Here is a 16,285-nt window from a genome sequence, read left to right as displayed (position 1 = left end):
CTGATTGCATACTCATTTATTCATCAACTTTTAACTATTTAGTGGGAAACAACATTAAATACAAAAAGACCAACATAAAAACAATAACAATTTATAAAAATGTGTAAAACAAAAAGAGCAACAGGTAACAATGTGAGCTAGTCTCTTGAGAAGATTGGCATTGAGAAAGGCCAAGTGCCTCAGCTTTGAGGGGGTGCTTCTGTTCCTTCTTGATGTAATTATTTGCCCTGTTTTTTAGAAGATTCACTCAGAGAGGATGGATGTGGTCACAATACACAGTCTCCGTGCCATCACATGTGCAAGGTGTGGGTAGACTGAAACCTTGGTCACCCATTCTGCCTTTGCTTGATCAATGAAACTGAAACGAAAAAAAAAATGCAGCTTCTTTTCCTGCCACTCATTTTCAATTCCTGCATCTCTGTGTGGGTGTGCTAGTGACTGTTCTCTCCCTGTGCTGTGTGTAATCCCCACCCCTCCCCCTCCTGCTCAGTGCTCATGTAGCTCACGAATCACGTGCGGCTTGAACAGAAAAAAATATAATAAAATAAAAAATTAAGCGAGTCCGAGCCAGGCCATTTCAATGAGTCGGCTCTTTGAGCCATATCGTTCTCGACCGACACATCACGAGACGAGAGGAGCAGCACTCATCAGCTGGTAATAATAATCATAAAATAAAACGATATTTTCTTTATGTTTCTGATGTTGTGCGTTTCTACATAGTTTCTGCGTTTAACACGATAGTGAGTTGACGTGGGAAAAGATGGATAAAGCAAAAAGCTGTCGGGGGCTAAAAATAGAAAGAGGGGAGAGGAGATGGCATGTCAAGGGATGCGACAACAGTTAAATAAGTGGAAACTAAATGCCCAGTATGGTTTAAAGTTTTGTTGTCCTTTTTGGGGTGCAGACGTCAACACTGTTGCTGCATACCCGCTGCAGTTACGTCCACAGAGAAAGTCTGCTAAGAGAACACGTTTTAAAAAACACGGCCGATAGCGCCGCCGTGCGTCACGCGAGGGAAGGCGCATGCGCAGTGCGGCGGTTGTAAGTGAACTCCGGAGTACTCCGGGAAGCTGCCCCAGCACAGCGGAGCCCGGCGGGAGCACACACCGAGCCCTGCACCTCCTCTGCTGCAGCATCCAGGCACCGAGCCCCGCTCGTCGGCAGCCATGAGCTTCTTCGGCTTCGGCCAAAGTGCGGAAATCGACATAGTTCTGAATGACGCCGAGACGAGAAAGAAAGCTGAGCACAAGAGCGAAGACGGCAGGAAGGACAAATATTTTCTCTTCTATGACGGAGAGACGGTGTCGGGGAAAGTGAACGTGACGCTGAAGTACCATGGCAAGAGGCTGGAGCACAACGGCATCAAGATCGAGTTCATCGGCCAGATAGGTGAGCAGTTGGCGGGCCTTCGGCTCACAGCCATTGGACAGAGTGCGAGAAGAGGTGTTGGTAGCTAGCTACAGACGACAGAGTTTCTGACGTTAGTGCCGATGTGGACGCTTCACTGAGCGGCACTTTAACAGTCGCTGTCAACCGTCTTGGGTCCCGTGACACACAGATAACATCAGCTGACAAAGCAGCCATTGCGCGGCTCTCTCGTTGACCTTTGACCTCTGTTGTTTAAAGTTTTTGCCCATTCCTGTCAGATTATTGTAGACTATACACACAACCACATTAATTATAGGTTGAACATGAAGGTTGCTTTCATTAGTTACATTACATAACAACACAAGATAAAAACATAAAAACAGTTTCAAGATGCAAATGTGAATTAAGCAGAAGTTAGGGAGGAATCCCCCTCTAATATTCAGGTTGTGCCATGTGATTGTCAGCTGATCATTATAAAAAAACACCCTCATTCTATCCTTAAAGAACAACTCTTCAGTAAACATTTAGTCTGTGTCTAATGACACAGAGGTCACACTGTAAGAAACAAGCCAGAGGGCCTGAGTCACTAAAAAGAAAACACAACTCTTCACTTAGCTTAGCTACAGTTCTTTTGGATCCATTTTGCCCATACATACTTGTCTGCACAGTTGTTTACAGTTTTACATTGTTTATTGAAATGCAGTTGTTTTAGTTTGGCTAAGATCATGTTTAGCAGCAGTGGTAGAAGTTCCTCTTATTTGATCCTTGATATAGTCATTTGATATGCTGTTTCTCTCCTTCCGTTCCCTTTTTTCTTACCAACAATGCAACAAGTGTTCCAGTGAATGTTGTGTGAAGGCTCATTATCTGACTGATGATTCAGCTTGAACCCTCTTATAATCATTGGGCATCAATAATAGTCAAGATAAATCTATTACAGTTGTCAGATCTGACCCTGGCTGTGTGCTGCTGGTAGCCTGAAAAGAGAAGTAGAAAGTCTTAGTCAGGACATTTAGAATTTCTCAAATGGAGCTGCTTCATGCCTTATGTGTCATTTCCAGAGCTGTACTATGACAGAGGGAACCACCATGAGTTTGTGTCTCTTGTAAAAGACTTGGCTCGGCCTGGGGAGCTCACCCAGTCGCAGACATTCGATTTTGAGTTCACACATGTGGAGAAACCCTACGAATCATACACTGGTCAAAACGTCAAGTTACGGTGAGTGAGCCCTAAACTCTCTCAATGGGTTATTTACAAAGTATGTTTGGAAGAACTGGTCTGAACATAATGGTGTATTACTCTATGGCTTAATGCAACATTCATGTTGACAGGATTTCTTAATGAAGTAAAAAAAATTATAAATCCTGAATCATTGTTTTTGATGTATCGGTTCATGACATGTTCTGTCTAACTAAAACACTGTCACCAGTGTAGTCCTTCTGCATTGGAATTCATCCAATATTTATCTGGAGCCAATCCCAGCTGTCACTTGGAAGGTCACCAATCTATCACAGGGCCAATTTATAGCGTTAAATAACAGTTCATGCTCAGTCACTCCTACAGGCAATTTACAGTCCCCAAATAATGTAACTACTAATTTATAAAGGTGCATGTCTTTGGACTGATGGAGAGAGCTGGAAAACCTGGAGAGGACCCAAAGAGAGAACATGAACACCCCAAGTTTAGGATTCAAACCCAGAGCCCTCTAGCTGTGGGACCACAGTCTTAACCACTGGATGCCCCCCATGGAGTACAATCTGTGTGACTTCATTTGCCTTTTTTTTCTATTCTGGCTATATATCAGATCAAATAGTGAATACTAATTGTATCTTTAAGTCATCATGTTATCATCACTGTGTTGACATACCTGTCGTAAAGTTAGTAGGTAATATGCTAAAATGCTGGCATTGACATGATAAAGTAACAGTGTCTTTAAGCTTTTAAGCTTTCAGTGTTTGTTATAATGAAACAAATGAGATTTTACATCAATATAATGAGCTTTTTTAACCAGCTACTTGTTGGTGGATTTTGTTACAAGTTGCCCCCCCCCCTCCTGCTTCATGCTTAGCTAGGATAACTGATTGCTTTTTGTAGCTTCATATTTTAACAGTGGGGCAGCATGGCAGCATATAGTGGTCAGTGCTGTTGCCTCACAATAAGTAGGTCGTGGGTTCGGTTCTCGGGCCTGGGGGCTTTCTGGGCAGAGTTTATATGTTCTTCCTGTGATTGCGTGGAGTTCCTCTGGGTACTCCAGTTTCCTCCCACTGTCCAAAGACATCATGTTTGGGTTAATTGGTGACTCTAAATTGTCTGTAGGTCTGAGTGTGAGTGGTGGTTGGTCTCTGTGTGTTGGACTGGTGACCTGCCCAAGGTGTGTCCTGCCCTCGCCCAATGTGAGCTTAGATTGGCTCCATCTCCCCCCGTGACCCAGAAACAGATAAATGGGAGAAGATGAATGGGTTAATGACTGTTTTAACAGATATTAAACATGTAGCAAGAAAGGAACTAAGTGTGTAATCTAAAAATGTTTAAGTAGTCCTCTCTCACTCAATGCTTATCAAAAACTCAAGATGATGAACTCCATCCACTTATTCCACAAGTAGGTCTTTCCATTCAAGACCAGCAGCTTATTTTTTATGCCATGTATTCAGCAGTATAATGCCACATGTTGTTTTTTGGCTTTTGTTTTATGGTCATGTCAGGACTTGTGTGTCTAATTATTATATTTGCGTCCAGATACTTTCTTCGGGCAGCAGTAAGCCGAAGACTGAATGATATTAGCAAAGAGCAGGATATTGTCGTCCACACCCTCAGCACCTACCCTGAGCTCAACTCCTCCATCAAGATGGAAGTGGGGATTGAGGACTGTCTACACATAGAGTTTGAGTACAATAAATCAAAGTATGAGCTGTTTGAACATTAAACTACTAAAGGAAATCCTTTCAGATCAGAGTTGTATCTGTTAATATTCAGTTTTGATGGTTTGTGCTGTTTGCCTGTAGGTATCACCTCAAAGATGTGATTGTTGGGAAAATTTACTTTCTGCTGGTAAGGATTAAGATCAGACACATGGAAATTGATATCATCAAACGGGAGACAACTGGCACAGGACCCAACATCTACCATGAGAATGACACCATAGCCAAGTATGAAATCATGGATGGTGCCCCAGTCAGAGGTAATGGTGCTTGTTTTTACTGTTTGTAGTGTTTCTCTTTTGATGCTGTCTCCTACTGAGGCCACTAACTGTGCTCCCTCATTGGTCATCCTGCAGGAGAGTCCATCCCCATCAGGCTGTTTCTGGCAGGCTATGAGATGACACCCACCATGAGGGATATTAACAAGAAGTTCTCTGTGCGGTACTACCTCAACCTGGTTCTCATCGATGAGGAAGAAAGACGCTATTTCAAACAGCAGGTACTGAACTACGACCTCGCTCAGCCTGACACTGATCAACCTGGAGGGTCATTTAGTTCTTGGGTGGTCAGATATTATTCTTTGAATTATAGGCTAAGTTAACTCTTTGTCACTCTGTTCTTGCTCATCTGATGACTTGGGGCTGACTGTTACCAAGGTGACAATAGTCAAAAGCCAGATGTAACTTGGGGGAAGAAGTTTAAACTTTTGGTCTCATGCCATTTGAGTCAGCCTTTATTTTGATGAAACAGTTTGACTTGGGCGAGACTCATCTCTGAGGAAAATGAAGACAGACCTGATACTACAAGAAGTTCAGTGTATTGTTGGCCCCAAACTAAAATAAATGAACATTAATGTCATATCACATATCACATAAAAGTTAATTATGCAAAACTTTTATAGACCCCATAAATGTCCCCAAAATAATGAGGATTATCTAAACAGGTTGGCTTGTCTTCCAACTCATGGTTAGCTCATTGAATCTGCAAGGTAGATAAACATGACTCCTTAGAGGCTATGAGAATTAATAATTAATTTGCCACTACTGATCTTCCTTTTTCTTTACCTGCATATCCATTTAATTTTCCTACTTTTTTGCCTTTGAACTTGACTGAGAAAGATCTTGAAATATATATCACTGACACCTTGTTGAGTAATATAATACCAAAACATGCTGCAACTCTAATATTAACTGCAAGATGCCATAACATAGTATCAAGCTGTGCTCAGTATGGTGATATTGTGGAGTTGCTTCTTATTTCAAGCAAGCCTCCATATAAGACCAAGATGTACAAAGCCAAACCACACTAGAATTAATGTGTTGGAGAAATTCAGGCTGAATTCAGGCTAGAAAGGCATCTGAAGCCTAGGCTGAGACAGGTAGACATAAACATGGTCCGTCATGATGTGTGACTTGCTTGCAAGGAAAATGCAAAGCAATGGTCCAAATGAACTCTGGAAAGAAACAAGTAGTTAAAAAAATCCTGTCTTAGTGTCTCTTATTAAAGAAAAAAAAATGTAAAAAAAAAAAAAAATAATAATAATAATAATAATAAAATAGTAATTGAGATTATTACTGACCTATATTACTCAGTATGTCTGAAACTCTGACAACCAGTCTGGTTTCAAACCTAAACATGGCAAAGGCATGTGTATATTCTATTTATGGAGATTTTAGATTCATGTAATGGACATTATTCATTCATCTTTATGTGCTTCGTTGTGATTGTTTTTGCCTTCAACACTTTCTGAGGTTCTGCTCCCAAAATGGTTTAGACTTTGACATTAAATATAATACAAAGAAGATTAACATTTTCGTTGTTATTGTCATTTCCTGATTTCTCTCCATCTGGTATTGTGCTTAAAGTGTGCGATGACACCAAAGACCTACGGAACTTTATAGCTGATGATCTGTCTGATAGTAATATTTGTCAACAGCGCCATATGCAGTATGCAAAAGCAAATATGCTGATAGTATGGGCTTTGAATCTGTGAAGTGACATTTTTTTAGGCTTACTGTGCTTCCATGTATTACCGCCTACTTGTGGCGGTGCTGCAGAAGGAGCAGTGTGCCTTTTCACTGTGGCCTTTTCAATGGTGGTATAAGGCTGCTCTTCAAGCTGCCACATTGGAGTAGTGCAAGCCAAATGTTTGTCTGTGTTGACATGCCCATCTGCTCTGCTTTTTTGCAGATTGTGTAGATTAAGAGGCTCAGCAAACAGTGTCAAACAGTATAATTTCTTCACTGACAAACTCTACATTTAGGTCACAATTTTTATGTACTTAATAATGTTACATAAAGTATTTATTTAGTTTTCTTGTGAATGATGGACAATCAGCGGTCCCCTATTTTTCTACAATAAGGATTTTCCACTGTACATGTTTTATATAACTGTAAATGAAAAGTTTGACATTTTGAAAGATGAACGTCAAACCCTGCTGACTGACCCTTAGATGAGAAGGATCAATACCAATCTGTTTGAGGCTACCACCAGCATTTTGTTATCCTAGTAACGTACAGCTACAAACTAATTTGTATTTGGTTGTGGCTCCAAATATAGTGTACAGATAACAGGAAGGTGCTAATCTCCTCACCTAACTCACCTAACATTTCCTATAAACAGGATCTGATTTTGGTATATTGGGCAAACAAGACTTCTGAAGGATAAAAGTTGACGGGGATTTGTGTAATATAACTATTTCATGGGTTTAATTTCTCTTTGTAAATCCAGATCTTATTCAGAAACTTGCATTACATATCCATTGTTTATTATTTTGTAAGTCCAAATCCTGACCTTGACTCACAGCTCCTAGCAGGGCAGATGTGAGAAACCACCACTGGTCATTCAGATAAACTTATATCATGATTTTTTTTTATTATTTATTTATTTTTGCAGGAGATCACTCTGTGGAGAAAAGGTGACATAGTGAGGAAGAGCATGTCTCACCAAGCAGTCATCGCCTCACAGCGCTTCGAAGGCTCCTCCAATCAAGAAAAGCCCCGATCTCAGAGCCACAACGAAGATGACAGTTAAAGCCCAGCATGTGTTGCACCCTTGCATAGCAAGTGCTTGAGTGAATGCGCTGCAGAAATTGTGAGCAGAGTCTGAATGTGAATATCGAATATTTTCATTGAGAAAGAAGGCAATGTAGTGTTTATCATGTATGTGAGTGCGTGTGAGTATGTGTGTGTGCGAATATTTGTGAGACTGTAGAATATGACAGTGTCTTTTACAAGGGAACAAACAGTCAGAACAGGCTAAGACTATAGGTGCAAGTAATTCTGAGTGTCTTTTCAACCACCTTGAAAAAGCAGCTGGGTGTAGTTTATCCATTAATGGCTGAATAGAATTTCTCTGTAATTAATAACTGCACAACATTAAATTTAAGTGCTTAACTTAATTCTTTTGAGGGCTATTATAAAGTTGATAGAGATTGGTATATTCCACCAATGAGATGCACTTAAATATAATTTAATATCACATTGTTTGGGCCTTTACCTTCAATTCACATGAATGAATGTAGAGTCTGTGGCAGACGGCCACGTTGACTGTTTTTCTAGCACAAGCTTTCCCTTAAACTGCTTACCTGGCTGTACAATGGCACTCTACTCAACCTGTAGAGGTACTCAAGGCTTATAAAAGGTTGGTAAAAGTAAATCTTTACAGGTCCTCAAAACAATGTGACATTCATTCATTTTGACTTATTTTGCTACCCCATGCTGCTAAAATACTTGACGAGTTTGTGTCTCATTTTTAAGTTTTCATGGAAAAAAGTGATCAATCACTCAAGATTAGATAAATAATTACATTTAGATATTTGTAAAGCATAGTGATTAAAATATTTTCCTACATTCCAGGGTTCTCTTTAGAATATAAATAACCACAGAGGATTTATTTTTGAAGATTACCATTTTTAACCAGCATTTCATGTCTGTGTCTCTGCAGTTGGTTGTGCGTCAATTTCAGGTGTTGCCACTGCTGCCTTTACCCGACATGACATTTGTGACTCCTGTTGGATTTATCTTCTTCCTCCATTGTTAATGTCCAATCATTTTCTAATTTGCCCCTTTATATCATTCTTGACAACTTTGGCTCTCTGTGCTGTTTATGAATATTCTTAATTTACAACAGAGTTCCAAGGTCAGACATGCTTCTTGAGACAGTATTACACATTTGTTTAGTTACAGGGTTGACAGATGCTTTAGTCCTGCCTGTCAGTAGCATGCAGGGATTATTTGGCTTTGTGTCTAGGGGTTCCCAAGGGTTAATTTCAGTGCAGTACAAGAGAACTGCAGCACCCTCTCATCTCCTAATCACTTCATCTGAGTGACTTTTATTGTAAAGATATTAGATGTAAGAGTCAGGTTCCTCAATAACATTGAGCTCAATCACATTTGAGTTCACATTGAGTTCAATCACAGAAGAATCTAAATTAACATAATCAGGCTGTTTGTTTGTTTTATTGCTTCTGTTCAGACAGAATACATGTCTTTACTCCTTAAAAATAAAGACTACAGTACTCTTTAGACCACAGTTGTGAAGCACTGAAACTGAACCCTGGCACTTGGCTTGCCATCTTGATTGTTGCCCTAGTCTACAGCCTTGTGCTTAACAAGCTTATGCTTTGCAGCTTTTCATCGTTAGAGATTGTGATACATTTTTATATTTCATACATTTCTTTGTGCTGTTGTGATGAAACAGCATGACTACTGTTCAGGTGACTGCTACATATGGGGAACACCAGCCAAGGTGTGTTGATCTGAGCCAACTAAACATTTTCCTTTATATTTATGAAGCTCAAATGAAGATGTAACACGTGGCTTCTGTAATTAGACATCAGTGATGGTGGTAGAAATCACTGTTTCACCACTCAACAGTTTGCAATCGTACTTCAATTGTATTAAGGGACTGCATGATTATTATTTGGGTGGGCAGAGGGACTCAGATTTATAATTTAAATTACAACTCCCTAATTTTCAGTTTAATATGATGATGACATTTTTACTAATTATATGGCAGATGGTGCTGCTCTGTTGTGAGCAGTTACTAAATGAAGAGTTATTATGAGTAACAAGAAGCTTTCTTGTTGGATTGTGCTAAACATACATTTTAACTTTACTATAGACCTGTTTGGTTCAGATAAAGTGACGGAGTCCATTGGCTGGTGAAGAAAAAAAGCACACTTTAATCTGTGCATTCTATACAGATTAAAAAAATGGACAGAAACCAACATGTCTTCATTAATGTTCAGAGAGAGGAGGAAAAGCAGCGCAGGTAGGTGACAGAGATCTGGAGTCACTGCCAAGCTCTGAGTTCAGATAGAGGCTGAGCACAACTGAGATGGGCAGCCAGTTGCTTGCGTACAGCTAACATACAAACCACACAATTATCTAAGGGCAAATTAAAGAGTATAGTTGCCAGACTTAAACAAAAAAGAATTTGTGTTTAGAGATTTAGTATGAGCAACATCACTCACCTGCTCAGTGAAACCTGGATACACAGACCTGATTGTTTTCATCTATACTATCTGTACCAGTATTCATATCATTACTCATAGTGCACATAAACTACTGCTCCTTCTACTGATATACAAGTCAGTCTTTAGAACCACTCCGCATCATTCTAGTAATTTTTATGCAGTCTCTTTTTACTGCCTTTATCAATGTATTTTATTTTGGTGATTGTTTCCAGTGATATAACATTTCCCTTAAAAGGGTTAGGGTTACAATTGACAATTACAATTGACCCTGTCTGTTGATACTGCTTCTGACACGGGAACTAAACCAACCCACTTAAAAGTGGACAATGAACTGAAATTCAAATAGAAAATAATGGTGAAATGTACAGTATACAAAAAATGCATAGTGTAAATGCAACCTCTTTCGTCTAAGTTCTTGTCTTTTTTTGATCCCACGTCTGTAAATGTTAGTTTTAATCATTTTGTATACTGGTTTTACTTTGCATTAAAAAGGAGTAACTGAACAACAGCTTGTTTGTGTCCACTCACTGATGGTCAGTGAAAATCATGACATGCTGATGATGTTTTTCTCACTATAAATCTTATTGATTTATTGATCTGAGAATAATAAATCAGCATTAGGCACAGCAGGGTGAGCCAGAAGTGCCCTGGGCAGGATCTCTGATGTAGGTATTTGAGGATGAGGAAATGGAACTGTTGGTTGTCAGTTATACTCAGCGTGTGCAGCACATGTTGACAATAGGGGGCAGCTTTGGATCATGTATCTTCATGAATCTGTTCAGGTCAATTCACTGATTTGTGTTAAATTGCATTCGGTAAAACATGGCTTTCTACTAAACCTTCTTGAATCAGTGATATCTTGTAGTGGCAAAATCTGTCATTTAAGTCTAAGAAAATCTGAGTGAAGAACAGCCCAGCAAGGCTCTTTTTTACTCAGAGATAAATTGGATTGGTCACCCTTGAGTAAAATATTTTGGAAGTGAAGCTCACTAACACTTCAATCAGTGGAATGATGGCTCGGTGTGTTATTGTGTGATGAATCTTAATATGCAGGAAGAGTGCTTGTCATGGAAAAGAAAACCTTGGTATTAAAACATTACTAGATTAAACCAGAGTGAAGGTGCTATTGTGTTTCTGTCACCATCGACCTCGTTTAAAATTCCTGACAAACAGCAACTGGCAGAGGTGTAAAGGGGAGAACAACTCCACATCCAAGTTGAAATGCAGCTAATTCAGCAGTGTGGAGGGTAGCTGAAGAAACCGACATACACAGTATTAATTGCAGCAATTATCCACAACTGTCCAATTTGTCACACTTGTCCAAATCTGTTTCTATAGGCTTTAGGAGTCAAAATGAGTGGATACGTTCCTGAGTCTTTTACAATGAGATTTGCTCAGTCCTGGCTTTCCTCTCCACCTCAGCAGGAAGCACCATCTGGAAATTTAAAGGAGAAATATGCTCTGAGACAACTAAAACTGTAAATGATTGATTGATTTGATTAACACAGATGACTGAATCCCACCAGTATTGTCACTAGCATCATGCAGCTTATTCAAATGAAAGGCATTACTTATACCACAACGACATGCAGTTGACTGGATATTTACATATTTGTAGACTGCAGGATATGCACTGATGGGAATTTTTGGTGTGACCAACAGCTTCAATGGAATATGTTATATACAAGTAGACAACAAACATTTGTTTCACCGAGTGCTGGAGAATTCAGAAAACCTTTGCAAGCCAGAATTTGAATGACTTCAAGTGATCACCTATATCCCCAGGCAGAGTCTTTTGCTTCTTCCAAGGTGGAAAGTGAATTATGTCAGGCCTGGGATTATCTGTCTGAGAAGAGCAGGAGCAAAGAGATGAGATTCAGTGACCAAGCCACATGAACTATCTTTTCATACACTTGACTAACAGCCTTTTGTACTTCACAGCCAGTTATCAGTTGCACAATTAGCTTAGAACATCTCGAAATAAAATATAAAATGCGTGCAAGTGATGAAGTGTAGTTAAACTATGATTTGGACCAAGCCTGTGTGTAACATTGTCTCAGAGTTTTGTTACTGGGAACATGTTGCATGACATAATCTTGATATCATCTCTGATTTTGATCCCTCCCCTGTTCAGTTTCAGGGGACAGATATTAGAGAGAAAGACGCGTTGTTCCAAAAAGCTGGTTGAAAATAAAGACACAAAGGCAGCAGCTGTAAAATGGACTCTGGATCCTCCCCGATCCCAGCCCATCTCTTTGAGGCCACACTGTGCAGCATCTTTCCGCATGTGACTCAAGCAGCTTCAAATCCTCCCCTCTAATTCCAATTTCAAGATGATAACAGCATTGCCTCTCCTGTCACTGGGTTAACTGGCACTTAGTGAGCTGTTTGTGTCGTGAATGTTTAAATACCCCACCATGCAACAACTTCACACATCTGTGCTGTGATTTATTTGAATGGCGATTGAAAACAACAGCCCATATTTTTTTTATTTAACTTTACACAACAGCTGTACAGGCACAGCTTCTCTTATAAAACTGGTGGTTTGATTGCAGATCATTTTAAATGTGCCTTTATCGGGCACGCATAGGTCGTTGGCTGGCTGTTGCATATCAAATACATAATCGTTGGCAATATAAAATTATCCAATGGAAGAATAAAAGTTATAGCGTCGGCTCGTGTTGGGAATCTAATTATCGGGAGCGATTCAGTGTTGCAGCAGAGCCATAAATGAGAGAATGATGCTCCGCAGCTGCGTCATTAAAGAGTTTCAAATGTTCCTCTCCGCTTCTTCCCAGCGTTAGACTCGGCCATCACCGACATTTCCGACAGCACTTAAAGGCGGCGCAGTGATAACGCTGCTGCTCTGCTGTATTCGGTCTCCAGTCCGGCGTGTGCTCCGCTCCGTCCGCTACCCCACTCCGAGCCGCCCGGAACAAGTTTATTCCTGAAAATATCGTCCGGTGGCCCGCCAGAGACACGGCGTTGGTCGGGCTCTAGTTTGGACAGTGACGGGGCCGTTTGTGAACGCGGTGGTCTTTATTTTTTCCCTCGGTGCAGCTGCAGCTGCTGGCTGAACGGGAGCGTTGTCGTCCCGGGGAGGCTTCTTTTTGTTCGGAGTTAACCTCCCTGCGAACACCGCTGTCGGTGCGCTTTCCCTCTGGTTTGGGGACTCAATAAAACAAGGATACACGGAAATATTTGAGGAGCTTGAGGCGTTTGAGTCCGCGGGCAGAAGCTGTGATGAGGGGGGAGTTAAACAGCGGCGAAGCGCCAGACGGAGAAAGCTAAAGCTCATCTAGGCGACCGACGGTGGTCAACGGCCGCAGCCCCGACCTCAGACACAGGTACTTCAACTTTAACTCAGGCTAACGGCGGTTAGCCGCGGTCCTCCCCGGTACTCTGCCTGAACCGCTGTTAACCTGCCCGATTGTATTGTTTTATCTCACACGGCGCGCATGTGTGTATTGTGTGTTTTTTTTTTTTTTTTTTTGTGTGTGTGGTGGTGGACCATAGAGAGTGGTGCGCCCCCCCCCAGCCTTCGCCTGCATGGAGCTGGCTAATCCTCCGGCGGTGTCGAAACGCATTCAAAAACTGGGCAGTTTAAACTTCCACTTAGTTCAGTGCTGCCCTGAGAGTCATACTTCATCATACTTCTCATTCCGGTGTGTCCAGTTATAATCAAACGTGACAACAACCCCGTTAAACTGTTCCAACCACTGTCCCAATAGCTTTATTTCTCAATGGAGTCTGGTTTATCATGTTATTGGACCACACAAGTGCAGGTCTACCTAGTTGTTTGTGAGGGTGCACATTGTTCTGTTGGCTTTCTTAAAATCTCTCAATGCTGAGACTGGGCCTTCATCGGAAAAGAATCGCTTTTTATATTTTATATTCCCTTTTCAAAATGATTTCATTTGAACTGGTGAAACTAAATTAGCTGCAATCCTCAAGGGACTGTCTGAGAGCCTCACTCCCTCATGTTACTTGATCCACAACCCCAGTGCTCTTCTGATGCTTCGTATCCTGTATTAAATTACAATTTAATCCGATATGCATGGAAGCCTTTAGTCATTCTCTAGCTAGCTACAAATGTGGCTACAAATGTATTCTGTGGAGCATCTCTGACACATTTGGAATAAAGATACCTTGCTCAGGGGCACGCTGATAATGGTGTCTCCCAATCCTTTCCCTTGTGTGACATTTCCTGGTCAGTATGACAAATTGTACAGCAACACGCCTCTAAAACCAATTACACTGCAACATCATTGGGATGGAACAGTTTACACGTCATGGTCTGTTATGTAGCCTGTTGTCAGGGTCACAGGTCAGTGCAGTGCAAAAACATACGTGTGTGTTTAAACAAACAATAAAATCTTATCCGCATTTGTACAACTGCACAGCATTCATAGATTGTGATGCTTCTTGTTGCTCCTCTTCTCTGGTTTGTTGAAATTTTTTATATACAAAAATGACTCCTTAGCCACTGTCATTTTAACAGCGTAATCTCTGTTCTGAAGACCTTTTGGAATAAAGCTTCATCGTTTTACATTTTACAGATCTGTCATTATGGCCAAAAATGACAGATTTTGCTACTTGTGTAGCACGTTACACAAATTAAGCTGTTGCACTGCAGTCTGAGCTAACATTTTGAATGAGTCAGCAAGAAAATTTAATACACAAAGAAAGGAAGAAGCCAAAAAAATTCAAAGCCAGGGTAACAGTAAAGCATTTCAGGTTCTAATAGGAACAAAGACAGGCAGCCTGCATAAGGAGCTGCATCAAGTTGTCTGGGTCTCCTCCACTTTAGCTGTGTCTTTGAATGCTGCCTGTGCATTATGTAATCATTAGTCATATTGCTCAGGTAATGTGGGAGTGACCACATAACCCCTGTAATAAAGCTCAGCTTGGCTTGGTCTGTTTTCAGGTCTGAGCTCATCATCAGCTTTTAGTATAGAAAGACAAATATGAAGGTGGATTTATCAAAGAATTACTACAATAATCTGAGGTATATGAAAACCTATTACTGTCAGACCCGTCTATTTTGAGATGGTCATTAATAAGTGTTAATTTTAATTTAATAAAAACCAGAATCATGCACAGGCTTTCTCCTGTTACGCAACAAGTGATTTCCTTTGTTGTCTTGTGTACATGAACCCTCCTTTGCTCTCAAAGGTTTCCTTGTTTGCATCTTTCCTCAGTAGGCCATGCACAAAGCCAGACGTGACCTCTGACCTCAGGCATGATACTGACGCATTGTGCAGGGGCAGAGCATCTATTGTTCTGCTTTCTCATGTTCATTATTTATGCATAATGCATATGCTGCGCTTTTCAGACCTTGTCCTGCACGCACAGTCACACAGCCTCTGTTCTTAATATGAAAAAGCATTGTGTTTTGAGCTTGGTGCAGAGTCACAGGTCTCTGAGGATGCCATGACATTCCCAAAGGAGATTCCACTCCCCCGTAAACAATCCTGGCATTGACATAGTCGCTGATTAGTGAGTTGCTAGGGTTTTCCCGCAAAGGCCCAGCAGAGGATAATGAGATCAGATCAACAAAATGGTGCTCTCATTCAGGAACCTTTTGGCAGCAAGTTGTGTGAAACTATTTGGAAGAATTTAGATGAGCCATGCAGTTAGGAGTTTAGCTGGCTGTCTCACCAAAAGTGGAAATTCGCAAATTGTTGTGACAAGGTGTTGAAGGCATCCAGTAAGCACTGGGGGCTGCCAGAGCCACTTGTACCTGGACTTAGAGATTTGTCTCCTATGTTTTTTGTCAGCAGTATTGTTACCATTTTCTGGCACTGAGGCTGAATCCGCCTTTACAGATGTGTTTTGCCTCAGTCTCACAGACATTTTGGCCTGCATTAAAACAGTGGGGTATGATCCAGAAGGCTTTAGTTTGACGAATGGATTTTATAACAGCATCCAGGTTTCAACTGTCTTGTCATGATGACCTCCAGGCAGAACTATAGTGTTCATGTGAAAGAATTTTCACCAGGAATGTATGATTGGCCAAAACAAAACCTTGTCGGCTGATGTAATGTTGCATTGCAGAAACCCTAACCCATGTTTTTGCACACTTTCCCATTCTTCTGTCTGAGGAAGGCTTTGTTATTTCATGCAGAATGAAAGTCTGTTTGAACATAGCCCAGCCCAGCCCTGTTTGCTGATGAGAAGGATACATAAACAGAAATTCAATTGATTGAAGTGGAAATTGGGTCATTGTAGCAAAGAACGGTGCCATTAGAAAAAACAAAAGAAATATCTAAATAAAAAGAAAAAAAGTGAAAGGTGATGCCAGTTATTATGAATTGATTTGTAAAAAGCAGCCAAGGTTATAAATGCCTGTTTTTCATTAAAATACACAGCCAACAAAAAGTTGATTTAAAGAAATTCACGCTGAGATCCAATTTAAAAAAAAAGGCACAAAAATTCTCAATCAACACACCATTACTGCTAAATATCAGACATTAATAAATCTCAAAGATCTTCTTTGTTGTCAAAGTGACTGCAAACA

At 40.6% G+C, this 16,285-nt stretch overlaps 1 protein-coding gene across 1 annotated transcript; it reads left to right on the top strand.

The window, feature by feature from the left end:
• Positions 1–1,051: 1,051 nt before the first annotated feature.
• Positions 1,052–7,319, top strand: vps26bl (vacuolar protein sorting 26 homolog B, like). Its single transcript, XM_029519726.1, has 6 exons — positions 1,052–1,389; positions 2,430–2,586; positions 4,105–4,269; positions 4,371–4,546; positions 4,643–4,785; positions 7,182–7,319. Exons 1-6 carry the CDS (start codon positions 1,167–1,169, stop codon positions 7,317–7,319), a joined length of 1,002 nt encoding a protein of 333 aa, XP_029375586.1. The 5' UTR covers positions 1,052–1,166.
• The last annotated feature ends 8,966 nt before the right edge of the window (positions 7,320–16,285 follow it).

Source organism: Echeneis naucrates, chromosome 14, assembly GCF_900963305.1.
Source record: "Echeneis naucrates chromosome 14, fEcheNa1.1, whole genome shotgun sequence".
NCBI lineage: Eukaryota > Metazoa > Chordata > Actinopteri > Carangiformes > Echeneidae > Echeneis > Echeneis naucrates.
The sequence above is the reverse complement of the archived record's forward strand: the minus strand, read 5'-3'. Positions and strand labels throughout refer to the sequence as shown.